The sequence below is a fragment of the Cucurbitaria berberidis genome (genome assembly GCF_010015615.1).
Source record: "Cucurbitaria berberidis CBS 394.84 unplaced genomic scaffold K460scaffold_2, whole genome shotgun sequence".
Classification (NCBI taxonomy): Eukaryota; Fungi; Ascomycota; class Dothideomycetes; order Pleosporales; family Cucurbitariaceae; genus Cucurbitaria; species Cucurbitaria berberidis.
The window spans coordinates 5,603,069-5,616,229 of NW_024468936.1; the positions used below are offsets into that span (position 1 = coordinate 5,603,069).

General features: G+C 49.4%; 5 protein-coding genes across 5 annotated transcripts; 1 reads left to right on the forward strand and 4 right to left on the reverse strand.

Annotated features, from left to right (window-relative positions):
* Positions 1-1,489: 1,489 nt before the first annotated feature.
* Positions 1,490-2,010, reverse strand: K460DRAFT_404267 (uncharacterized protein; the record flags this gene model as incomplete). Its single annotated transcript, XM_040936711.1, has 2 exons — positions 1,490-1,794; positions 1,863-2,010. 2 exons carry the CDS (start codon positions 2,008-2,010, stop codon positions 1,490-1,492), a joined length of 453 nt encoding a protein of 150 aa, XP_040791579.1.
* A 2,613-nt stretch (positions 2,011-4,623) lies between these two features.
* K460DRAFT_330544 (uncharacterized protein) lies at positions 4,624-6,405 on the forward strand (the record flags this gene model as incomplete). The annotated part of the gene is made up of 2 exons (XM_040930778.1): positions 4,624-5,947; positions 5,984-6,405. The coding sequence occupies exons 1-2, from the start codon at positions 4,777-4,779 to the stop codon at positions 6,403-6,405; spliced, it is 1,593 nt and encodes a 530-aa protein (XP_040791580.1). The 5' UTR covers positions 4,624-4,776.
* A 354-nt stretch (positions 6,406-6,759) lies between these two features.
* Positions 6,760-8,357, reverse strand: K460DRAFT_280828 (uncharacterized protein; the record flags this gene model as incomplete). The annotated part of the gene is made up of 2 exons (XM_040928437.1): positions 6,760-7,614; positions 7,689-8,357. The coding sequence occupies 2 exons, from the start codon at positions 8,355-8,357 to the stop codon at positions 6,760-6,762; spliced, it is 1,524 nt and encodes a 507-aa protein (XP_040791581.1).
* A 312-nt stretch (positions 8,358-8,669) lies between these two features.
* K460DRAFT_364939 (uncharacterized protein) lies at positions 8,670-10,138 on the reverse strand. The gene has a single exon (XM_040933090.1). It carries the CDS (start codon positions 9,922-9,924, stop codon positions 9,019-9,021), a length of 906 nt encoding a protein of 301 aa, XP_040791582.1. The 5' UTR covers positions 9,925-10,138; the 3' UTR covers positions 8,670-9,018.
* Positions 10,139-11,634: 1,496 nt separating this feature from the next.
* Positions 11,635-12,549, reverse strand: K460DRAFT_257534 (HET-domain-containing protein; the record flags this gene model as incomplete). The annotated part of the gene is made up of 1 exon (XM_040927428.1): positions 11,635-12,549. A coding segment is annotated over one exon (915 nt), but the record flags the coding sequence as incomplete, so codon positions are not given.
* Positions 12,550-13,161: the final 612 nt, after the last annotated feature.

Consider the following 13,161-nt stretch of genomic DNA (forward strand, 5'->3'; position numbering starts at 1 on the left):
TTAAGCCGGTATCTCGCGTGCGTTCCGACCCTGTTAATGTACCCGAGGCCCCTGTTCAGGCATTGAGAAAAGAGAAAGATCGGGCAACGAGCAGCCATCAATCGTCAAACGAGAGTCATGACCGCGCTGAACGACCGCATCGCTCTCGACGTCAATCGAACCATCAACGCCGTCAATTCAATTCAGCCGAAGAGGAAGCGGAATACTATCGCCGGAAAGAAGCCCGTCGATCTGCGCGTGCTCGTGAGTATGACATGTCTGGTGGTCGCGATGGAGGTGTTTCGCTTGCTCCGCCCGTCGATGACCTACCCCCACCGCCTCCCGAGCCTTTCGAACCAGAACCTTATCCAGAACCCGAGCCAACCAGACGCGCACCGTCGCCACCTCTCAATGATGCGGCAGCCGTGGTTGGAGCAGCTTCTACATCCTCCACAGAACGCCGCGAGCGTCGCCGTAGTAGGCGTGCCTCCACTCTCGATGAACGGCCCAAGAGCCGTCGTATCTCAGTCAACGAGAAATCAAGACCTACCGAGCGAGAACGTCCAGTGAGTCGTCGTGTCGAGTCTGATCGCCCGCGTGCGAAAGATCGTGGCGAAGAGCGCCCTAGGGCTAGACGAGGCGAGACTGAATATCGTAGTAGTGGTAGCCACAGGAAGAACAAAGAGGAGAGTGGAGGATTGATGGGGTTGATTGGAGGGCTAGGGAAGCGTTTTTCTTAACTTTGCGATGCATAAGGAGTTCTGTGTAAGGGTAAAGAGATATACGAGATTTTCGGGTTCTTCGCTGAACAACAGGGCGTTTTGGGATTGGGCGGACGCTTTATACCATTGTTATCTCTTTTTTTCCTCTTTCGATGGGTTCGGCGTTCAACATGAGATGGGTGGTCATCTGTACTAGTACGACTGTATGCCCGATGCGGGTGGATTTTGCAATTCTGCCTCACATGGCATGATGGGGTTGAGGTTTCACCTCGGTGGATTTGAGTCTTTCTATACGATTGTAATGAATCATGAATGATATATACACGTATTTAACACCATTTGCATCTCCAACCAAGCGATAATCCCGTTTTTAGACTGACTTGCTCGAAGTGAACACCGCTCTTCATGGTGCTGTTATGATTTATACTATGCACAGCGACCTACTATTCGAGACACGCGCATCAAAAGATATCAGCTGCCTTCTGCAGCCGCCACTCTTACACAATGAGTCTGATACAACGATTAGCTAGTCAAAAAAATGTTTCTAGACGGACTTCACAGATCAGTACAAGACTCTATAGCTAGATAGTACCTAGTCTATGATCAGTTGATATCTAGAGCTCAAAAGTAATTGAGCGCTCCAGAGCTCGACAAATAAGTGAGATTTGATATTTTGATTAAATCTACAGCAAACACGTTCCTTACAAATGCATAATAACCCTTATAGTTACCACATCTACGCCCGATGTGCATTCAGATCCATGATCCCTTGTTGAAAATGAGTAGCTTCACTGTGAAGAGTCGCTTTCATGACCTGTAGAGAGAGCTTTATTGGACGCATCAGCCTTTTCTCTCGCCTCTATTTCGCTCCTCTCCCTCCGGTCGAGAGAGGCCTCAAGATCTTCCAGGGCAAGATCTATCGTATCCGCCAGGTTTCCTTGGTGTATGGGACATTCACGTCCGCTTCCATCTAGGGCATAGATCCTAGATGCGTAGCCCACAGTACTTTTGTCCTTATTATTGATGAAGGCCGAGGTTTCCACTCCAATGGGATAGTCCTTCTCAATGTCTTCGCATACGCGAAACATCTTGTCTATTGTAACAGTAAGCGAAGTTCATTAAAACTGTCTCAATGACTCGAAGCGAGGGAACGGCCCGTACCACTCATCTTTTGAATATACTTCCATTGAGCAGCGGTATATATATGGGTAGACGTATCAATTGACCTGGTAGCCTTGATGCCTTCGTCTGTAGAGTCTTTCACTACACCATCTTCGTTTTCTTCGACACTCTTTTCTGTTTGCTGCATTGTTGTTCCTTCCGGCATTTGTTCGATGTGGCGTGCTGTTGATGCCGTCGCTGAAGGTTATATGTGGTAGTGAATAGCTAAATGTGAATAGGTTTATGTTATCAATGGGAACGAAGGATGCTTGCGCTTTTATAGCCTGGTGATGTCTGTACAGTCACCACATTACCGTCTGTGCTGAGTGATCAGTCTTCCATGCTATATGACTACTATATAAGTCATGGAGATGCCTCATCGCCTACCATATGCCGGCTTAAGCGCAGGGAAAGCAAGCAGGGAAAATTATCGTGCGGCTGAGACTGGCTGCCCATGACGCACGTGGTTACTCTCAAAACGTTGCGTGAGTAATAGTACCATCTAGAAAACCCTCACTTTAGGAGTGAGATCTTCATTCAAGGAAATTAAGAGCGTTGTGTTGCGCTCTAATTATGTCTAGACCGAGCTAATTGAGTCAAGTGTACAGAGATTTAGTCATCGTAATTGTAAATTTCAAAGTCATGGAGATATCCATAGCGTGCCTAGTACGCAAGATTAGTCTACTGCAAGAAATCGAAAGCTCGTGACTTAGCAGGTATCTATTCAATTGAGAGATCTAGCTAATTCATGCTATTAATACGATGGAATACTCTTTCAAGCTCCTATAGGACGTGCTGAGTGCTCTCCTCCCAAGGCATAGAAGGGGGTGCTTTCTTTACCTCTGTATCTTCTACTTTAACTTTATAACACAACTTTTCACCCGCTATCCATTCTTTCCCATAGAGCCTCCCGAACGTCATGTTTCGATTCGCGGGGTTAAGCGCTAAATACTTTCTCAAGAATGAAGGATTTGTTAGTCATGGTTTTTGGCTGTGCATTTGACGAGAATCATGTATCGAAGATGATGGTACCGAAATTGCGAGAAATCTATCTGTTAAGCAGCACGAAATACTTAGAGTCATACCCGAAGACTCTAAAAGTGGTCGCTATACGTGCGCTCAGTCGATTGACTCCCTATATAAACATAATGCCTTGGCTATCACTGCTATTACTTCGTCACGATCCCGAGTAATAGTGCAGGATCGCATGCTGCCACCACCACGATCGATTCATCTATATGGTTGCGCATGTTGCGGGACCGTGGCCGTGAAGCTTACCAGAGAGTGATCTGCACTGACTCAGGATCTTGATCGCCTTGTCGTAACCCATGGGTTTTGCATTTATCACACAAATTAGGCTCATTAGTGTCAACGTACCTGAAATCATCTCCCTCAAAGGAGAGTACTCACGCATCTTGGTACGAGGTTTTTCTATTTGGTTGCATTGCGCGTGGCACAGCCAATGCGAGGTCGATAACAGTGATACCCACGATCTACATAGTACAAGTCGTGGTTAGGTGAGAAACGTCATTGAGCAGTAGGACATTGAATTGCAAGGCTGTCATGGCATTCTCGAGCACTTACAGTCTCCAACCCCAATGTTCCGGATCTGTGGAACTGAAGAGGACCAGTATGAGATATTGTTCATAGTGAGCGCGCAACCTTTATCGTCTACATACAATAGGATGACGTGTCAACACAGCGATCCCGGCTGCCATTTGGGCAATAAGTAGATGACACCGCGCGAAGATACGACATCTACTTGAAGAATTTATCTTACAGGACGCAAAGCCCCGACGAATCTCCAATAAGAGACAGCAATGAAAGTACCTTTCTCAAAGGTTTAAGCTCCTTCTCTCTTTCCCTCAGCTCCACCCCCCTGGAGCAGGGCTCTCGTGCATCAATTCAACATATCCCGCTGTTTCAAGATCGATTGAGATCAGCTAGAGGAGTGCTTCTTCCTGCGGGTGCGTTGAGGAAGATCTTCTCAAGCCGTCGCGGTGGTTGGACAGATCAAAGTGTCAAGAACGGCAAGGTCATCAACCTGTGACTTGTCCCTTTGTTTTGTAGTCGAGTCCGTACTGAGGGGTTACATCAGTGATTTATGAGAAAGCTCGTCGTAGAGGTAGACCACGTGCAACGCGATAGCCTAGATAGTAGTGCGCAAATTCTTAGTTAGACACTGAGAGTATGTCATCGTCGAATGCTATTGCCTTGCCAAGGAACGGGCACGCAATATCTGCTGAAAGTGGGAAGAGAAGGGCTACCTATTCCCATCAAAAGCGGCGTGCCAAGATGTCACGTCGCACTTCTCGTGGCGCTTACGCGACACGAACGCCCTCGAATTTCCGCACTACACCCTATCGCCTCCATCTCCGTCCGTCCCAAAACACCACCCTCCAACTTTATCGCGTGGTAGCGTGGCAAACGTCGTATCGCAAAATTTCTGCACATTCAAGAACTCAGGTCTGCTCAGTCATCGGGGTTTCAATAAACAGGAGGGCAGTGCAATCGATTTATCCTGATAAGGCATCCAACGTGCCCTTGCAGCCTATGCCGGCCCACTAATTTAACCCCAGCCGCAAGGGCCAAAGATAGACCATCAAATTCTGCTAAACGTCTAGACCGACTCGCCTAGGCCCAAAGGAAGCATGAGTCGACTTGCGATCGCGCTTCGATTGGCTGCATGTCGCGGACCATCGATCTCTGCAAGGCTAACATCAAGGGGAAAGCGAGATGTGACTCTGAACGACCGGTGAACAAGCCGTCGTCCTTCGCCGTTTAGAGACGGAACGATGCCGTGCTTGGGAGAGATTATAATAACTTCGTTGCCCTGAGGTCGATCGCCAACACACTTCAAGTCTTATCTTCGCATTGCAACCTTACGATCGTTGTGCGCAGAGCACGCGCTCCAATGGCTCCACGACTAGCTCTCTCAGCTTGCCTTTTCGGTATTGCGACTGCACAGGCGGCGACTTCGGCCTTCTGGACTTATACTTCGAGATTTGCGGATCAAGTCTCGCCGAGCCCATACACAAGATATAATGGAGCTGTGACGACGTACATGTCCACGATGCACCGGACGGTAAAGAGCACAGTCACCCCTACTGCTACGCCTACATCGACATCGACATACTATCAGTCATACAACAACGTGCAAGGGGTGTACATGTACTACGCCACTGGCGCGGTTGCTGAGTCCGATCTCATGCCAGAACGGACGTATGACTACTCCGCAACTACGATGAGTACGCCGAGTGCGACGACAAGTACCTACATCTACTTCTCTATGCCAGTCATCATGACAGCGCCGGCGTCGTGCCCCACACCATTCACAATCACGACTACAGCCTCCATATCCGTTCCCTCAGAAGTCACCGGGCAGGTGACTCCAACATCGATTAAGGATGGCACTACCTCCACAGGTATATATGGCAATGTCTACTATATTCAAACTTGGTACCTCTCGGATGGGGCAGCACCGTTTAAGACTACTGCAGACTACTACTACCGGTCTTACGTCGCATCTTGCAGCACACCCCCAACTGAATACACAGGGAGAACCCGCACCGCACCTTCGACAACATACACAGGAAGCCCCCGCAGCGGTGGCTCCGGCAATAATGGTTCAACGAGATCTTCTCGCAACCGGTACTGCTACTACTCCTCCTACTATTGCGGCACGCCTCTGGTCATATGGATTATCGTCATCGCATCCGTGATCCCCAGTTTATTTCTCTTGGGCTTCCTCGAGAGCTGGTTCTGGTTCCGCCGGCTTATGCTGGGCAAGAGTGCTATGCGTTTTGGCACCATCTGCTGGGTTATCATCTCACTCTGGGTCTTGTGCTTCACGCGCATGCAGGACCGTAGGAGCCCCGAGGATCGGAAAGTTTTAGCAGAGAAATGGAAGACTATGAGTTCCGGTGCAGCTTTCAAGGCGTGGTGGAAGTGGGGATTCCGTCACGCATATCCAGTCGAGCATTTGGGTCAGTTCTCTCGACAAACTGTCGGTATCGTTCCAGCTGGTCAACCACTGCATCCTGCGATGGCACAAGCACCGTTTGGCTTCCCTCCTGGCGGTCCTGGTGCTCCTCCACCAGGCGCCCTCCAACCCGTCCCAGGACAGCCGGGGCAGGTCTTTTACTATGGACCCCCGCCTCCAGGCTGGGTTCAAGCACCCAACGGCGGCTTCGTGCCTCCGCAAGGCTACACTTTCCCACCTCCCGACCAAGCAGCAGGCTACTACGGTGACGTGATGAAGGATGGAAGTGTCGTCAATTCCCCACCTGGGCCACCACAACAACCTGCCTACCCAATGCCTCCTCAAGCCCCACAACCTGTGTATACACAGCCAAACGTAGCACAGACGCCCGCTGTTTCTCCACTTCCACACGCTTCGTTACCACCACTTCCTCCACGACCGCAGGCACCCGTGTCTCCAGTAAGTGAAGTCTCGAGTTTGCAGAAACCTCAAGCACTGAACAACCCGCCGAATCCCCTGCCGCTAAAGAATGATCCTAATGATCGGAGTCTATATGAGTGAGTGCAGAGGGAATGTGATATAATGTTTGTCAATGAAGATGAAAGAGAGAACGGAGGTGGATGAAGCAGTCTCGAACCCATAGGTTCTTTTCAGGCGTTTAGCATGCAGATACCCGATCCTGGTGTTTATTTCCCGTCGGTACAGGTAATACAATGTCTAATATGAATAACATGACCAAGATCCTTTACTCCCTACGCTTTTTTCCTAATCTTCGGTGCAAATTTGTTACAATATGAAACTCGACCTCGTCTTGCTTGGAGCACTCTCGGCCCGCGATGTGTCCCAAAGCTTTGAGCTTGACGACCAGATATTATTCTTCACACCTATTTCCTCTTGAAAAGTGCCTTCCTGGTGTTATGCTATGCACAGGTGAAGGCTCTTTCGCTTTATTACAAGTTCAATTCCATACGGCCCATACACCGTCTCATCTTTATCCTGATATTCCCAGAGCTGGAGCAGAAACTTTAGATTCCTTTTCAGATCCAACATTGTAGCACATAATTGTTGTTTCATGAGGTATTTGATTCCCGCCCGATCGTATGGGTTGCGCATGCAGGAGCCGACAATCAGACTAGGCCACGTTAGTGTGGTTTGAAGTGGGTGTGTTAACGGGATCTTTGCAACAAGTCGTAGCGCAGTCGCTACGCAAGCGTCTACCTTGGCGTAGATATCTGGCGTGGGGGGATTAGGGCCATTGAAGGTTGTGTAGAGGAAGATGAGAAGCGTTTGCTGGTAGATTTCACCCGCCAACTGATATGGATCTAGGGCTGTGTCCTGACCTGTTGATGGCTGCCCAAATGGAGTGTAAGTCCAGGAAAGTATCTCGCTCTCGTACTTTCTTAGGTTGATGTCGCGCTGGTTGACGTTCTGATGTTGGCCAAAGTAGCGGGCTGACCTGGCTATGGGCATAATAAGGCCCCAGAGACCATGTGCGGAACCAAACAAGACACCGTAGATGTCATTGCCTCGATTGAGAGAAGAAAGAGCGGCAGATGAGAGAAAAGAGTCTTCGGGGATATGGCGGTTTACTGGTAGGTCCGTGTGCAAGGTAATGGTAGTAGAGATTGCAAAGTATGCATAGAACTCAGTAAGCAAGTCGAGTAAAGATTGGTCGACCTGGTCAGCGCGGCAATCTCTTAGCTCGATTAGGAGTACGCGGCTCGCTCGGAGATGATAGAAGAAATGCCCTTCAGTGTTGCAAATCAAAATCTGTACCATGACTTGTTAGCGAGGACATCAAGATTAGTGGCGAGCCATCAAGTGGAACGAGCAGACCATCGTACCTCAAAGTAGCAGAGTAATAGTGTAGTAGTCAACAGTCCGACGAGCTCGGTGGTAGTCAATGAGCGCCAAGTAAGGAGAGCATGCTTAACACTACGAAGGCTAGCCATGTAGTGAGAGCGTGCATTATATTCGAATTGATTGGATCTGAAACAAAGCTGGGCCCCGCTAAGAGCTAGAATGCACTGTACAACTCGTGCATCTTGGTACGCCACTGGGAGTAGGTGGCTAAGGAACGCGTTCCGAGGCGCCAATCGCCCTGCTAGTTGTACCGCTGTGACCCCAACGTAATGGTCAAAAAGATGCCAATCGGAAGCTCTTCGTATACCGGGCATGAATCCAAGTGGGTGGGGAACACTGTTTTGATCGCATGCAATTATGACCTCTGGTAGCACTGTATGGGGCGTAGTAGCGCGCAATATGGGTCGATCAACAGCAGCATTTCTGGCCGTAGAGCCTACTTGCCCTCTAATCCGAGACAAAGACACTTCCTTCGCTGTTTTATCATTGGATGGCCAGTTGCATATAAGTTTGTTCTGCCTGCAACCGACACAATTCGGTTTCTCCTCGTTACATTTCTTACGTCGCATCCGACAGGTGAGACATCCTGTTGTTGTCCTTCGCCGATATGGGATCGACACAGCGGTGGCAGTCTGCTTTGAGGGCTCCATTCTGTAGCATTTAGGTTCGGCGAGGTAAGTAATAGGGCGCACGAGCAGTGAGATGCATATTCGAAGTTTTACCCCACGTCGAGAGTGAATTTCATGCGTCTTACGCCGAGCAATCCTTATCGTGGAGCGCGCTTATCTTAGCGCATCCTTAAAGTCCTGGAGAGGTATCCACTTGGTATCTTAGTGTACCGATAGACTATCTTCAATTTGACAAAGATGTTCGTTATCATTTGCTTTCATTGATAGAGCTTTCAGAAAGAGCAAAAGATCAGTATTCTAACCTTTCATTAGATAGCAGATGAGGAGAAGGAAGGCGTAAAGAATAGAAAACTTCAAAGGTGTGCCTTACTAACTATAAATTTTCAAAGCTTTGAATCTGCATTCAACACGCTAGCATAACCGTTCATATAACCATCCCGCCCCAAGGGGGACCACCCTGGTGCTAGCCAGTCCCCGATCCAAATCGATTAGCCATCGCCTTGGCTTCGCCCCTACTAATGCTGAGCTGCGCAAAGAAGAAAACCTCTACTAACATTCTCTGAGTACTAGTCCCGTACAGTTCCTCATCAGTACATCTTTCACAAAACATCGAGTAACATAGCACTCGTGTCGACATGTACCTATAACGTCTGTGTAACCTGGATATTGCAACAGGAATCAATCAGCCGAATACCAAAGCCCTCACTTCGATACTCTCCCGGCCCACGGCGCCTTCAGGCGTGTTTGGGTTCTCAAACGCTGTATGCGGCACGCGTCCCCAAGCCCCTACGCTCTCATCGCTGTCGAAGCACTTGAGCAAAAGGCGATCTTCGTTCTTCATACCGGACCAGTAGTACCACTTCTGGCTTGGGTTATATTGAACGGAAGCAGTCTGCCCGTTTCGATCTGGGTACCGATGCTCGATCGGAATCAAATCCTCGTCCTGTACCGTTTGGCTGTCTGCCACCGCCAGAGGGAACGCCATTACAGGCCCATTAAGAGGGCGCCAGACATTGATTATGCGGTAGCGCCCCTTCAACAGTTCTTCGGCCTCGTTTGGTAGGTGGGACTTCACACGCTCAGCGGCGCTAAAGGGCGTTTGGTCGATATGCACTCTCGTCACGGGGTTTCTGTTTCCGGTGGGTCGGCGAATGGTGTGGTCGAACAGCAATACCCTCTTCGCGCCCTGGACGTTGTCAAGCAACAGTTTCTCCACCTCTGGATAATACACCCTCTTTATTCTTTCATCGTCCTTGAACTCGCGCTCCTCGCTCGGCACATTTTGGAATGTATCGAAAGCGTTATCGTCTAGCGAGAACTTATGCTCCAGCCCACGCAAATCTTGTAACTCTACATTCTGCCAGTTGTCCCCCCAGTTCCTCTGTGGGACACCTGGCAAGGGCTCAACGTAATTGTGTGGTGGCGTGCCGTCTTCGGGAGCTTTGTAGAAGGACAGTGATGCGGTGACCGAGCCGCGGGGAATGGGGAGTCCTTGGAAATTTACATCGTCGGAAGTCGTATGTGAGGACGAGGAAGTTGGGTTCGAGAGGTGGTGTGCGGGTGTAGGGAGATATGCGGTGGTCGTCATTGTGTTAGACTTTGCACACGCCTGGAGGGAGTGTATTGGTGTTTGAAACGTAGATATGGCGGCTGGTACTGGGAATGGTTTCTTGCTAGGTCAAGTGCAGTAAATGTGAGTAGTTGGAGTATGGAATAGAATGCTAGAGGACAGTCAAGACTCTTATAACCTTGAGTGATTAGCAATGTATCAAGGCGTTTGTTTGTTTGATTGCCAATGGTGGTGTTCATCATCTACGGACGTGGTGGCGATGATGCCATAACCGTTATTTCCGACCGAGGTTAGTAATGCCGTTGCCCAATGAGCGACCACCAGCTTACAAAACAGACAGATTGCGTGATGCTGGCAGGGCGTGAAGTGTCGTGCAACTGCATATTGAGCTGGTTTGTAATAGTTCGATTAGTATGAAACTGTCACTTCGGGGAAGACTTGAGTTATAGTATCGGACATGGCGTGGATATGGTTCGGGAGGGGTGACGTCATACCTCGGTTCGATCTGTGGACCTTTGCACAACAGCTTTTGCGGGGTAGGCGAAAAACACATAATATTTACTGCTGGAATGTACGGTTCCTTGGACAGAGCCACGTCAGAGAGTTGTTGGTAAGAAGCTCTATCTATGGCTTCCCACTCATCTCCTACACGATTGCAGGTGGAGCAACTCGGTGTAGCGCCAGAGATAGCTGCCGTAGTGTTATCTCAAAATAATGAAGCATCGCTATCGCTCTCATCTCGTAACTAAATTCTCGACTCTTTAGTCAATGGTATGCCTTTCATGAGATATCGTATCTTTGGTTGTTCACTTCGTGTTCGGTATTGAACACGCCTTTTCTATTCTTTCATTTTAATCTCTGCGGCGCAAACAGACGCTTCAACCTCTTTCCATGTCCCTCAGCAGTGGAATTTCCCCGGCCGGTAATCATTTCGGGTAGCATATTCGGTATTCCCGGAACGACACCTCCAATGTTCAAGAGATTCTCGGGCGATAACAAGCTTGGAGTTTCTTCTATGGCTATGTCCACCATGTAGTATCGGATACCTGCATGAGGTCTCGCCTGGACGTTTATGCGAAATCGGTCTGGCCCCATATCGAACCATGATCCCAGGGCCTGCAGATGAAAATGGTTTTCTAGCTCATTGAAAGCTTTCTCTGAAAAACTTTTGGGGTTTTCTGAACCTGTATACAATATGCGTCTTGATCCGCGAAATGAGTCGATCAAGTCGTCCGGAATGACGTGGACGCCGACCCCAAAGCCTGCCTTTGAGCCAAGCATAACTAGGACAGCAGTTCCATCTGGTCTACCAAAGACTATCACGCCAGCTAATTGAGTAGTGCCTCTTGGTATCTCAAACGCCTTCAAAGGAATTCCTTCAGGGGCCGAAGTAGGCAGCGGCTTCATATCTTTGCTTAGTGGATGTGTCAATAGCTCGACGAGCTGGTAGCCGCGGTCAGAGAGCTTATTGGGGGTATCCGCACCCCTAGAGAAGACTTCGGCCTTGCGCAGTTGGAAGGCATAATGAAGATACACGTCGTCAAATCCTGGTATGTGGGGCAGCTGTCGGACGTAGATCGTTTGTGGAGGGCCCTGCTGAGGGATTTTGCACAATCTGTCAGCCTTGATGCGGGCGTATTGTTGGCTTGGCCTGTCGAGAAGCTTGAGGTATATGGCTAACGTCTGGTCGTAAGCTGGAGGAACGGGACATTCTAGCGAGCCGATCCAGACATCGCCGTGGAGGCGTTGCATGCCGAGAGTGATACACAATCCTCTACTCGTTGTTGAATGCGGCACTCGTGCACCACGGTCGTAGTCAGGAATGTAGCCGCTTGAGTTGCGAAAGTCTTTTGGCGATTTCGCAAGTAGCCCTTGAAGCTCTGGCTGCGGTTCCTCGGTGCTGGTCCATGCAAAAAGCGTCTCATCATCCGAGTCTTTCATGATCTCCTCTTGCAGCCTTCTAAACGCCCTCTCCCCACCTTCTCCGTATAGCATGGCCATATTCACGTTAAAAAGACCCATCAGACAATATGCGATATCCTCCTGTCGCGTTGTAACACGAGTCGAAGCCCACGACATGCGTTTGGCCACGCTCACATATCTTAAGTCTCGTAAGCCGGTCAAGATGCCTTCGTCAATCCTAGTAATGTTCGAAATAACGCCTGCCAGTACTGATCGCGTTCCTAACTGCGCCCAGCCCTGGGAGTAGAAGATGACGGTTTTCGGTGCGATCAGCTCTTGCAGGGTCCAGCCTCGTTTGAACCATTTGCTTCGCGCGAATAGCTTGCTTGTCTGCGGATCCTCCCCTGTCGGCACGTCGGCCATGAATGCATAGCAAGTCTCTGCCTCCTGGTACCAGATGAACATGGAGTTGATGGATTCCGAGAGCTCGGCGCTGCTCTCTTTGTCGATACAAAAGTTGTCAATCCAGACATAGTCAATATCGTCCGCCTCAGCTTGCGCACACGTATTCTTTAACTTCTCATAGCTTTCTTGCTTGGAACTCTCTCTGCCTTCTTCCATATCCCGGAATGTTATCTCAGTCCCCGTTGGACCCCATGTGTGTGATAGTATCGCATAGCGCGGATACGGTCTGTCGGGAAAGTACTCGAGCTTCCCAGTCTTCCGATTCAATAAGCGCATGTTGATTCTCAACACGGTCAAGTTCTGCTGTTAGAAATAAAAAGAAATCGCAGTCCTAGGAGTCGCACCTGCGGATAATAGCACTCAGCACTCCATAGCCCTCAACTTGAGGGTTGGGGCTGACATGGTTGCCTTGAGCGTCAGGCAGTGGAGATGAGTGTAGGGGACCTTACTGGACAACGCTTCACACTAGCCTTACGATTGACGTGCAGACTCGATGAGTCTCGGATGCAACTCCGCATCTGTGGCGTATGTTTAATAAAAGATTCTTCCTTGGCAAGATACAGCCATTGGATTTAATACCTATCTCATCATTCGTCCGACTGCCTTCCAGAACGGCCCCCACAAGGCACTCTAGTCCAGGGTGGTTCGCTGTGTAACATTCCATAGCCTCAGTCGCCGGGCGGAGTAAGCTGAAACAACCTTACCTGGGGGCCACATTCATCATGCAGCAATCTCTATCATGTGGTGTTCGTTGGAAGAGAACAGCCATATATTAATAAAATCTCCTGCGAATTGTTTACGACAGATTCTTCGTCGGAGCTCCCTTTATCCCGCCCCATTCGTTTTTCTCTTTAAATCAAGGGCATAAAGCTTTGCGCGTCAACCATG

Excerpts from the sequence above, each read along its gene's own strand:
- K460DRAFT_364939 (XM_040933090.1), bottom strand. The coding sequence starts at position 9,924 with ATGACGACCACCGCATATCTCCCTACACCCGCACACCACCTCTCGAAC.